A 12,899-nucleotide genomic window follows, 5' to 3' on the forward strand; every position below is an offset into this window, starting at 1 on the left:
TGATTCCCACGAGAGTGCAAGACTAAGAAATGAGTGACTTTTGGTCCAGTGCTCTGGTGCAAGCCAATGGACTCGCATCAGAGTGCCAGACCAAAAAATGGAAATTCTGGGATCCAATCAGAAGCTGAGGTGGCTTCTGTAATTCCAGGATGTCCCGCTTAAATCAGGATGAGAGAGCAGTATGCAAAAGATTACCAAAGTCCACCCATGTTATGGCTTGGGGAGATTTCTGAGGACCAGACTGGAAGGCCTTATGGGGCCACATTTGGCCCCACGGACCTGAGGTTCCCCACCCTAGCCCTAGACCCTCTGGGAGTCCCTGTTTCTTTACTTAGTTGTTTCACAGTGCTGAGAAAACCCTAGAATTATGCGAGAGCTGCCATACATCCAGACATTATTGGGATTGACTTCAAGGGACAATTTCTGAAATGTGGCGCTTTGTCCTGGATCTTTGGCAAATTGTGGGTTTTGGCATTTTTGAAAGGAAAAAGAAAAGCTCTGTAAATCAATTGTGGGGAAACTTTGACCCTACAGATGTTCTTGAACTGCAACTCCCATCGGCCCCTGCAAGTTGTAGTTCAGCAGCAACTGGGGAGCCAATGGTTCTTCACACATGCAGTAAAGGAAAGCCTCTTGATAGAGTTGCCCACAGGTTTGATTGAAAAGGAAAACTTTAGTGTGTCAGGCATATTATGAAACGTATTCCAAAAATTAAATAAATGTGTTTTTCATAGTTCAATGATTTAGAATAGTCAACAAGTTTATAGAGTAAAAACTAAGGTCAAGGAGTGTAAGGGTGGTTTTGTAACAGTGCAAGCTGGTATAGGAAAATGTCAACACATGACTGGTAGGGATCCTAGGATAAACGTCCTATAAAAGGTTCCATGTTAGTCTGTGCAGGAACTCTCCCTCTCGCATCTTTTTAATCCTCCGGCTCTCCTACCATCAGAGACCATCCACACACAGCTTTAGGCTCTGGTAAGAAGTTGCCTACTAACTGGCTTGATCTACCAGTCTAGTAAGGTTTTTTGCTATGGTGGGATATGTTAGTTAATATTTACAAAGTTGTTCGATTATTAGACTATGGAGATATATGTTTGAAGTATGATGGAGCCAAACCAATGATTTTTAAAATGGTGAAGAAAGCAATGGAAAAGCATTCTGTGTATGTCATCTTAGGGCTGATTAGTATAGGATTCCAGATCTCACTGGGGCCTTTTAAAAGCCCTTTCTGATGCCTTTTTGAAATCTTACTGTAGGGGAGAAAAAGAAATTAAATACTTTGGGGAATCTTTAGGAACACTTGGCCCACCCTGGAACTATCCCTGAATTAATCTGGGAATTGGGCTAATGTTGAAGGGTTTTTTAATATATTAAAAAATCCCAATTAAACATATGGTTGGGATGGGGGCAGGGAAAGGAGGAGAAACTATGCCTCCAAGAGTAGGAGGGTTCAATCCTGTAGGAGTTGGTTTCTTCAATGCCTTCCCTATGAGGAACATGCTGGTTAAGGAAATCTGTGCCACCTTGACAGCCCTGGGTAACCTGATCTGGGACTGTCTTGTCCCGACATGACCCAAAGCTGGATCGTCTGAAACAGCCTGATTTGGTTTGGGCACAAGTTAATTTAAGCACATTATTTTAAGCATTTTAAACATAGGGCAATAAAGGGCACATGTCAATTTTATTGTAGCATTGTTGCCCCTATACCCTGGCAAACTGGGAAGTTCTGCAGTTTGTCATTTGTACTATGCTTTTGACTTGTTCCAATTATGAAAGAGCTTGGGGGAGGGATCACAGTGAGAAAACTCATTTATACTAGGGTTGTAATATTTCCTGACACCTGCAAAGTTGTTGAGCCCGGCCCCCCATAATTAAGAAAGATTTTGGAGCTGTTTCTGCTGACATTTTGCCAATTCGGCACAGTTCCCCCTGATGCCATTTTTACACCCAAAAGTCAGGACATGTCAGGAACTTTCCTGACGTATGGCAAGCCTAATTCATACCATTGTGCTATCAATATCTCTACACTCCTTGGGTTGAAGTGTCAACTGCATGCTAGCCTTAAATCCCTGATGCAGAGTACATGCTACTTTTCACAGTACAAAGCCTTCAGGTAGGGATGGGTGAGAAATTTGACCCATTTGCATTTGCAGCTGAACCTATCAAACCCACACTTTCTGAACTGATATACAGTGGACCTCGGGTTAAGAATTTAATTCATTCTGGAGGTCCATTCCTAACCTGAAACTGTTCTTAACCTGAGGTACCACTTTAGCTAATGAGCCCTCCCGCTGCCGCCGCACCGCCACCACTCAATTTCTGTTCTCATCCTGAAGCAAAGTTCTTAACCTGAGGTACTATTTCTGGGTTAGCGGAGTCTGTAATCTGAACCGTCTGTAACCCGAGGTACCACTGTACAGCCACCCTTCAAAATCTGCACCTCATCTGAATTTTGCAGTGCAGTTCTCAAGTCGAATAACGTTAAGGGAAAATGTGCTTGGAAATCAATATATTAGTGAAATGGCCATTCAAACATGCATTACATTTGAAGAACATGCATGCAGAAAAATCCATATATTAGGCAAGACCCACAGACCCTGGTTGAGTGCCAGGAAAACTTGCCAACTTTTGTAACATGAGGTTCTGGTCTGGATCTGGGCAGAGGAAAGTTAAGGTGAGGAGGAGGGGGGAAACACACCTCCCTGGAAAGACGTGAACAGCACTAAAAAGCATGTGTTCTAGGCTTGTTGGAGCACTGAGGAGGAGCAGTCCAATTAGGAATTGGGGGTAGATAGGAACATAGTGTTTCGTGTTACAGAGTCCCCTGTAAGATTATTATTACTTGACCAACTTCAAAGTAGCAGGGGGCTATCTGGAAAATTCTACTTCATTGTGAGATGATGAATAGAAAGCAGGAAGGAATCTGGTGCACGACAAACAAATTCCACCCTCCAACCTGCCACTATGATTCCTGCATTGTTCAACTTCAGGAATTTATCAGAGGACGCTCTTATCAAAATTTGTCCAATTACAGGATATGCAACTGCAAACTAGTTGGAATTCTCTTGTGTTTCACCAGGGTTTAATGTAAAGCAGAAATGCATGTGCATTGTGTGCCTAGGACCCTCGTACCTACGGGACCGCCTCTCCTGGTATGCCCCGTAGAGGACCTTAAGGTCCATAAATAACAACACTTTGGAGGTCCTAAGCCTCAAGGAGGTTAGATTGGTTTCAACTAGGGCCAGGGCCTTTTCAGCACTGGCCCCGATGTGCTGGAACACTCTGTCACAAGAGACCAGGGCCCTGCGGGATTTGACATCTTTCTGCAGGGCCGGCAAGATGGAGCTGTTCTGCCTGGCCTTTGGCTTAGACTCACTCTGACCCCTTATATGGGATTTGGTGTATAAATTTTCCCTTGGCATTTTTGTTGGCCCATGTAGGAGAGCTGGCTCGGGTGAATATCTGATGTTTCCTCCCTTTATGGTCTTGATTTATGGGCTACTACTAAAATGAGGCTGCATTTTAAGCTGTATTTTAAGTGGTATTTTAAGCCATATTTTAATGAACTGTTTGTTGTTGTTTTCTTTCTTTCTATTACATTTTGTTGTAATTCATATGTGGTGTTAGCCGCCCTGAGCCCGGCCCTGGCCGGGGAGGGTGGGGTATATATATATATATATATATATATATATATATATATATATATATTATTATTATTATTATTATAAAATGTGTCACAGTGAGTTAAATGAGTTCCGTGTTCATTCAAACACTTCCAGAAAGTTTACTTTGGCTAATCATTCACTGCAGATCTTCACATGCTCCACCTTGAGAGGTCCCTGTTGTCCTTCTTCCATGTCCCTGAACTCTGGCAGGCTTTTGGCTCCACTGAAATATACAGAGCTGTCAAATAATAAAATGAGAGACTCTTAGCCCATCTAGCATTGTCTACACTGAGTTTAGAGAATTGGATGTGGTCATACAGGCATAGGAACAGCCTATGCGAGCCTTGGTGATCTGCTGATCATTGGTGCTTCAAAGTACTGTGCTTGGAAGATACCACTGATCAGCAGTGCCTGCAAACCACTTTTGCGCCAGCCTTGTCTCATATAAGATGTCTTGGCAAGTACCGGTAGACATGGCTTGGTCTAAATAGCATCATAGGTGAGGGTTGGAAGGCTTGACAGAATCAGACCAACAGGACAGAGGTTGCTTACCCCTGCTCTAATTGATCGACAGCAGGTCTTGGGGGTTTCAGAAGGGGGGTAGCCCTAGCCCTACCTGGAGATTGGCATATGGGCAACTCTCCCCCCCCAACAAATTAATGTTTGTCTTTAATCTGTTAACTTTTTATCATAAACTTTTTATGATTTTATGTTTCTATATCATTGTAAACTGCTGTGATATATATTCATGATACAGCAATATATAATTTTTTTAAAAAAAAATTAATACAGTGGTACCTCAGGTTACAGATGCTTCAAGTTACAGACACTTCAGATTACAGACTCTGCTAACCCAGAAATAGTACCTCGGGTTAAGAACTTTGCTTCAGGATGAGAACAGAAAATGTGCAGCGGCGACACAGCAGCAGCAGGAGGCCCCATTAGCTAAAGTGGTGCTTCAGGTTAAGAACAGTTTCAGGTTAAGAACGGAACTCCGGAATGAATTAAGTTCTTAACCCGAGGTACCACTGTAAATAAGTAAGTAAATAATACTCCACTGGAGGTTTTCACGCTGCAGTAATCTGACATAAAGCAAGAGTTGATGTAGTGATTTTGAACCCTTTTGAACAAAACCAAACTCTGAATTCACAACATGTCTTTTGCATCTAATGATGAGACAAATGCTATGACATGCCTCCTTTGTTAATCTAGTGTTGGTTCTGTTACTAGAAATGATTTTCTAACTGAGCTTGGAGCTAAAATCTTGCCCCAAATATGAATTCACAATAGCCATATGGGATTCTAATATGGCAACTAACAGTCACTGCTTTCCCAGATGGGCAATATAACTGTTTGGTCATGTTTTGGATTGTGCTCATGATGACAAGCTTGCTCTTCTAATTTATTGCTCTGAATGGTTTTGCGGCTACCTCAGGCAACACGGATAAATATTTTGTGCAACCACTCTTGCACCGTGTATTTCCTGTCACCATGAAAGCTCTCCTGGAACTCTTCTTCTTCACTCTGCTTCTTACTATAGGTAAGGAATGTTTCAATGTCCCATAGGAAAGGGAATTGTTCCATTAGGATCAATGGGGGCCAAGCTAGATGTCATTTGATGCCACCTCATTGGTGTGAATATCCAGAATAGCTTTACAAGACGGGTGGGGAACTGGATATGACTGGTTGGCTGGATCCTTACCTCCACCACATGGGCCAAGTCAGACAGGGCTCCCCACTTGCCTATCACCTGATATCACAATGGCATCAAGTGATCTGCTTTCGCCTGTATGAACTATCTGGTGATAGTTGCAGTTTGCAAAAGTTCCCTGGGGGAAGGGACCAGCTGGAATCCCTTGAATGTGTTTAGATAATGTCTACTGAAGCTTAGAAGCTTCCAAATGACTTCGGTCAGATTTCCACCGGGCACCACTGGGATTCAGTGCATTGCATTGTTTGTCGATCTTCTCCATGGCTAGCTAAACCAGAATAAATTGTGCAAAATGATTACACCAGGGGTGGCCAACTCCCAAGAGACTGTGATCTACTCACAGAGTTAGAGACTGACAGTGATCTACCCCCTTTTGGGGGGTTCAAGTCGAAGTTGTTGAGCTTTTTTAGGGAGGAAATCCCCTTCTTGGGGGGTGCAGGGCAAAAATGTTGAGCTTTTCTTAGGGGAGCCAAAGTTGTTGAGCTTCTTTGGGGGAGCCGGTGATCTACCAGTGATCTACCACAGGTGGCCAGTGATCTACCGGTAGATCACGATCTGCCTGTTGGACGTACCTGGATTACAGAATGCAAAATGGAAAAGAAATTGTACACATTTGCTCAGTTTGCATAGCTGCTATTGATCACAGAATTGGAGTTGTCTGTCTCTCTGTGTGTAGCAGATTTTTCTACAGAGTCTTCTTTCTAGGCACAGGCTCCTGATGTCTAGAAACAGCCACAGGTGGTTTAGAGGGACATCACTTTAGCTACCAGTGGGTGGGTTTTGCCCTTTTATTGCATTTAGAATTCTATCTGTCCCATATACTTTAGCTTGCTTTGTTTGCTTCCCGCATCCAGGTGCCTCACTGGACTGTGAAACTTGCATGGTCTTCAACACCGACAATATTGAGTGCCAGAAGAAGACTTGTGATGCTGGCCAAGATACTTGTGTTGTTGGTGTGAGCAAAACCTCAGTAGGTGGGTGAGAGAGATCATAAGCCAAGCCCTGACAGTGAATTGGCCACAGGTCCTATGCAAGCTACATGGACTTAAGAGCTGAAGATGCCTTATAGTGAGCTGAAGGTGCCTTATACCCCTGTTCCAAGGTCCACCTGCTGGAACTGATAGGTTGGTGAGTGCCAGGGACAGGGCCTTTCTTTGTGGAGGACCCACATCTCTAGAATATCCTCCCCAAGGAAATACATGTGATAATTTTTTTTCCAGTCTTTAGGAAGGCCTTGAGAGCTTTCTTGTTTCAGTCCACATTCTGGTAGTTGGCTGGAACACTGTCTTAATGATGGTTTTCTCCACTGCCGCTAATTTTAAAGCTTTTCTTTTGTTCTTGTTACTGTTGTTATTTTTATTTGGTCCATCTAGAGATCACTTAGTGCCCGCAGATCTTGAAGAAATAAAGAATTCCTTTCAAAGAAATAAGCAAAAGTACATAAAAATACAATGAGCACAGTTTCAGGTGATTTGCGTTTTAAAAGTCCAAATACATGGCTATGCAATATACATATCTATTTTTTAAAAATATTTTTTATTAAGGATTTTCTTGTTTTACAGAAGTGTAGTGCCTCGTATTTTTTTTTCTTCTTCCATGTAACATTTTTACAAATCCGTTTCATTTGTTGAGGCATTAGGGGGAGAAGAAAAAAGAAAGAAAAAAGAAAGGGGGGGTGGAGAGAGGGAAGATGGATGGGGGTGGGGTCGGGTGGCGGTGTTTCTATTATGTTTAATGTATGTAGAGTTTGGTGTCAGCGTTGCTTGTGTTGTTCACTTGTGTTCCTTTGGTGGTGAGAGAGGTTGGGGTTGGCCTAGGGTGTGATTGTTTGCTTGTGATTGCCTGTGGTGATCTTTGTTTTCGTGTGTGAGTGAAGTGGGTGGGTGTTTTGGATCAGGTTAGCCATATTGATTTGTATGCTGTTGGTGGATTATTGTCATTGTCCTGTTGGGCTGTGTATGTGATAAAGGGGAGCCATACCAGGGTGAAGGCGTCTTCTTCTGTTTGTCCCCGTGTCAGTTTCAGTTTATTAGTTAATTTTTCTAGTAGGGCTGTTTCCCATACTATTTGGTACCATTGGTCCATGCTTACTCCTGACGGGTCTCTCCAGTGTCTGGTTATGGTGTTTCGGACGGTATCCGCAATATACAAAATACTACTCCAAAATCCCACAAACCCCCTAGACGCAATCAAAAAACAATGGGAGAATGACATAGGCTATGAGATTAACCCCACTCAATGGACCAGAATGTGGTCTAAACCCCCCTTTAAATCCATATCAACGAAAAGAAAAGAACTCACACTGAAACTCACCTACAGGTGGTACCTAACACCAAGGAAACTAGCGCTAATACACCCAGGAACCTCACCAAAATGCTGGAGAGGGTGCACCTCCACAGGCACATAGCTCCACATGTGGTGGGAGTGTCCCAAAATTCAACTATTCTGGACAACAGCCGTACAAGAAATATGTAAAATAACTAAGCAAGTAATAGACATCACCCTAGAGTTGGCCCTACTAAACATCTTCCAAGACAACAATGCTCATTTACACCACAAAGAACTCATATACATATCTATTTATATTTATAAAAAGATAATTACTAGGCAGCATCAGAGATCCTCCAAGTGTTCCAGTTCTCCAGGGATAGTCCTGGATTTACAGAAGTCCCAGTTTCTGATTTGATCCCAGAATGTCCCACTTTTCCTTAGATTAGGACACCCCTCTTTTCATTGGAGAAATGTTGGAGGGTATGGTAGGACATCCTTATTTTCATCAGACAAATATTAGGGGTATGGAGCTATGAGGGCCCCAAGTTAAAGGGATAAGTAACTATATAACCTTTAGAAGACACCTGAAGGCAGTCCTGAATAGGGAAGTATTTTTAATGTTTAATTTTTCATTATGTTGTTATATACAATATGTTGGAAGCTGCCCAGAATGGCTGGGGCAATCCAGTAAGATGGGTGGGGTAGTAGTAATTTTAAAAAATGTGACCTTGGTAAGAGAAGGGGGTGGCTTGCAGAGAGCCCAACATGAGCTAGAGGACCATGAGCAGAACCAGAGAATCCCAGGCTAGTGACTCAATCAGGACTCTTAAAAACTAGATGGCCAGTGTTGGCATAGCCTTCTTGACTTACAAAGGGAGCTGCTAGGAAGAACTGGGCAGGTGAACATCTCTAATAAGGTGCTTGTGTTTCTTCCTCATCCTCAGATGGACAAAGCATTCTGAGCTCAGTGAAAACCTGTCAGTCTTCCGACATCTGTAATCTTTTGGCACCAGTTCATATGCATTTTGGCAAGGATAGGGTCATGCAGGCAAATGGCGACTGTTGCACAGGAGATGTCTGTATCACAGCCTCTCCTCAGTGTAAGTACAGGACTGCTGTTTTTCTCCTGACTTCTTCTAACTCAGTGCTAGCAGGGCTACATCATGTTGTTTGTGACATAAAATAGAAGGATGCAGTCTGGGGTGAGAGCTCTAATAGCAATGGCTAAACATCCAAACCTCAAATAACAAATAGTACCCAGGAAGGCTGGTCAGCCACTGCCAACTTTAGGAGTCTGAAATATCTGCATGACAGGTGGGTCAATGGGTGAAATTGGGAATGCTGTAAACATTTGACATGGGAAACTGCCTTACATCAAACCATTGGTCCATCAAGCTTGACACTGTCTATACTGACTGGTTGTGGCTCTCAATGGTTTCAGACAAGGAGTATCTCCCAGCCCTACCTGGAGATGCCAGAGATTCAACATGGGACCTTCTGCATGCAAAGCAGATGCTCTAGGGATGCTTGCTCTAACAGTCACCCCTGCTTGAACGAGTAGAACCAAAGTGGGCATGGCTCATCTTGAATGCCATCTAGCTCAGTATTATTAGACTGACTGTCAGTGGCTTTCAAGCAGGGGCGCCAACGGGGTGAGGGTCAAGGGGTGTGCAAGGGGAAAGTAAGCATCCTGTCTGTCAGGGACCATGCTGAGGAGGAATGGTGGGAGCCACCCCCTCTCCCGATCCTGAATCTTCCTAGGAACAGGAGGACAGCGTAGATTTGGAACAGTGGTTTGCAGAGGGGCATAGTTCAGAAGGCAGAAGCTGGGAAATACTGGATGGGGAACAGCTAGAAGAAGAAGCCCTCCCCAAGGTTGAAAAGAGCTCAGAAAAATATCAGAACAGAAAGCGCAGAGGGTACAAGCTCAGATTACAAGACGTAGGAGTGACGTAGATTAACAGGGACGGAGGGGGGAAGTGAACCTTAATTGGGAGCACCACTATTTCTAGAGAGACATGTTCTTTTCTGTGGTTATTAAAACATCTTACTGGTAAGACGTTTCTATCATTGGATCTTCTTATTTACTGCCACCGGGGAGGAAGCCGATTCCCCAAAGCCTGGCACTGTCCCACCAGCCAGGTCCAATTCCCCACCCCCTGGAATGGGGGGGGGGGAGAGAGACTTGAAGTTGAGAATACCTTGCCCTCTGGCCAAGAATTTTATGGCAGCATCAAAAGCTGAACCCAGGACTTCCTGAATCCCAGTGCAGTCTCTTGCCACCCATGCCACACTTAAACTGCTGGTCTCCCTTTGCTTCCCAGTGCCACCAGTCAACACCACGACCAATGGAAAACAATGCCCTGCCTGCTTTTCTTTGGCAAGCTGCAACCCGGAGATGGTAGATTGTACTGGCTCTGAGGACTACTGCTTTGAGGTGGTCACGCAACTCATGGCAGGTAATTGATTTAATATGAAACATTGCTTATGAGTTCTCTCCTCTTTGGGACTGTGAACCCACCTGGTGGCCACCCTGGGACTATTACCCCACTCACCAGATTGGGAAGGGCAGCAGATTTGCACCCCCTCTCCCAGCGACCACTGCCTAGCACCCTAGGGTTGCTGCAAAGTTGCCATGAGCACCCTTTCCAGGGTGGAATATATACACATATAAAAAACCGTTCTGAAAATGCTTTTTAAAAAATTGTTTTAAAAAATGCATTGAATTTGCCATAAGGCTCACCATCGCCATCTGGTGACACATTGTATACAGTGGTAACTTGTGTTACGGAAGGGATCCGTTCCGGAGGCCCGTTCGTAACATGAAAAGCCCGCAACTTGAAGTACCGCGTCTGCACAGGTGCATGGCGCGATTTGGCGCTTCTGCGCATGCACGAACAGCGAAACCTGGAAGTAACCCATTCCAGTGCTTCCGGGTTGCCGCAGGACGCAACATGAAGCGGATGCAACACGAGGTATGACTCTAATGCACTTAAAACGTTTTATTTGCGGCTGTTTAGCTGAGTCCCAGGTTGGCTGATGGTACTGAGTCATCCATGCCTCATTCTGAGGCGGGGTCTGTTATGTACTGAGTTGAATGGGATCCAAAAAGCAGCAGTCTGATTGGTCCTAGAACAATAGGATTCAGAATGCAGCAGTCTGATTGGTCCTAGAACAATGCAGCACTATGATTGGTTGGCAGGAACCACCCAATCATGCCCCAGATAGAAGTGAATCCACAACCTGATTGGCTTACAGTAGAATTCCGGAATTAGCCAATCATGTGCAGCCCATTGTGTAAATAATGTATATAAAGCAGATACTTTGAGGGGACATTCATTCATTCCTCCTCACCACTATGAGCTGAATAAAGAGCATGAAATCACTTTGCGACTCTGAGTATATTTCAGGGTCCTTCCTGAGAACGAGGCACTGTGGACGAGGTGACCTCGAGAGCACCCCTGCTGTTACCCCTTTCACACAGCAAATATGGTTTAAAGTTTAACAGCAGTAAGCTCTTGAACATTAACAATCAGCCATTTGCTGCTTATAAAGTTTAAACAGCAATGGCTACCACAGTGGCGAAGCAGCAGCAGGACAGGCAGACTTGGGGGCCACCATACCTCACTCTGCAAGGACCTACCTTCTTGCTTCGATAAAGAAGGCATTGCCAGGTGTGAAGCCCTCCTCATGCTGCTGCTTATGCAGAGGCAACAGCAACAGATGGAGAACCTGTTCTAGCAAGGAACCTGTCCTGAGTGTTGAGTCTTAGCATTTTACACAGATGGTTGCAAATTTTTGCAGACCCTTCCCAGCTGGGGAAATTGGCTTTTAACCTTTACTCAAGTGAGATTTGGATATATTTTGGCTGGACTCCTGCATAAAGGATGCTGCATAACAAAAGGGGCCGCTGAAGAAGGCAAATGAGCCAAAACATATTTGGCACTGGCATTCCAGCTATCCAGAAAATCAGAACATTAAGAACACCCCATCCTGGCATTTTAGCTATTTAAAGAATGCATTGGAGAACCATGAGTGCAACTGTACAGAGGGTTTATCTGTATCCAAATAATTGCATGGCTCTTTACATGTTATTGAAATATTATTTGACATATGTTCTGTTTTATCCCGTTTAGTAAGTGAAATACAGTATTTTTGCATCTGACATTAAGTTTTCTGGGTTGCTGTGTCTTCCTAACTTCTTTTATTGCAAGGTTCAAGTCCTTTTTTATGTAGAAAAATATGTTAGCTTATTTATGGACAGCACAGCTATTTAAATTTTTTGCATATGCAGACTGATTATTAAGTTTATTTAAGTTTCCCCTTAATGTTTTCATTTTACATGTATGCTTTTTTAGTCAGGTGTTTCCCTCCTTCTTTTTGTTTGTTTTAGGCATTTGTTGTTCAAGGAAATAGCTGAGCACTTTGGCATCATTTCAATGTATTTTGATTTTCTTCACCTCTGTGAGCGCGGCAATGGAAAAGGGGGCTATAAACTGGGATGAATGAGCTTGTTTGAGCAGAAATGACTGAAGAGCTATTTCTACCCTGATCTTTGTTTTTTCCTCTTTAGGACAGTCTATGAGCACCACTCTGAAGGGCTGTACTACTGAGTCTTTCTGTACTGCAATACAAAGTGGCAAGGTGAACTTGGCCAATATTGGTGTTTCTCTTGCAAAAGCTGAATGTCAGCCAGCCAGCAGGGCTGTTCCCTCAGCGTGATCCCTATGAGACAACAGGGTGAAGATTCTCCTGTAAGGAACCCAGTGTGGCAACACAGCACCAAGGGAAGAAAGGTCTTTCTCCTGTTTGGTTGCTTTCACGATCCACATTTAAAAGCAACACATTCTGATCTGTGTTGGATTTTTCCTCCAACGGCAGGTGTTTACACAATGTCAGCATGCTTTCATTTTGTAAGGCAAGTGTGCCTCCTCCTCATCATCATCATCATATTTATTACGCACCCTTCGCCAGCAGGGTGGATGACAACAATGTGAAAATCGAAATTAAAGCAGTTGAAACAGATTACAATCACAGGAATGAGGAGGGGCTTCAGTGCCTCAGGGGATGTATGGGGATGGGGCAAAGCCCCCATCTGCTGAAAACCTAACTGTTTCTGCTCAGAGGTGTCCCGCTGAATCAGTGGGGCTTACTCCCAGGTGAGCCTTTGCACATCTAGTCTCACTGTTAAACAGAGTCATGGAATCATAGAGTTGGAAGGGACCTTGAGGGCCATCCAGCCCAACCCC

General features: G+C 43.9%; 1 protein-coding gene across 1 annotated transcript; it reads left to right on the forward strand.

Annotated features, from left to right (window-relative positions):
• Positions 1-899: 899 nt before the first annotated feature.
• Positions 900-12,435, forward strand: LOC128418404 (phospholipase A2 inhibitor gamma subunit B-like). The gene is made up of 6 exons (XM_053398045.1): positions 900-978; positions 5,104-5,208; positions 6,234-6,353; positions 8,595-8,750; positions 9,975-10,109; positions 12,224-12,435. Exons 2-6 carry the CDS (start codon positions 5,160-5,162, stop codon positions 12,370-12,372), a joined length of 609 nt encoding a protein of 202 aa, XP_053254020.1. The 5' UTR covers positions 900-978; positions 5,104-5,159; the 3' UTR covers positions 12,373-12,435.
• Positions 12,436-12,899: the final 464 nt, after the last annotated feature.

Source organism: Podarcis raffonei, chromosome 8, assembly GCF_027172205.1.
Source record: "Podarcis raffonei isolate rPodRaf1 chromosome 8, rPodRaf1.pri, whole genome shotgun sequence".
Classification (NCBI taxonomy): domain Eukaryota; kingdom Metazoa; phylum Chordata; class Lepidosauria; order Squamata; family Lacertidae; genus Podarcis; species Podarcis raffonei.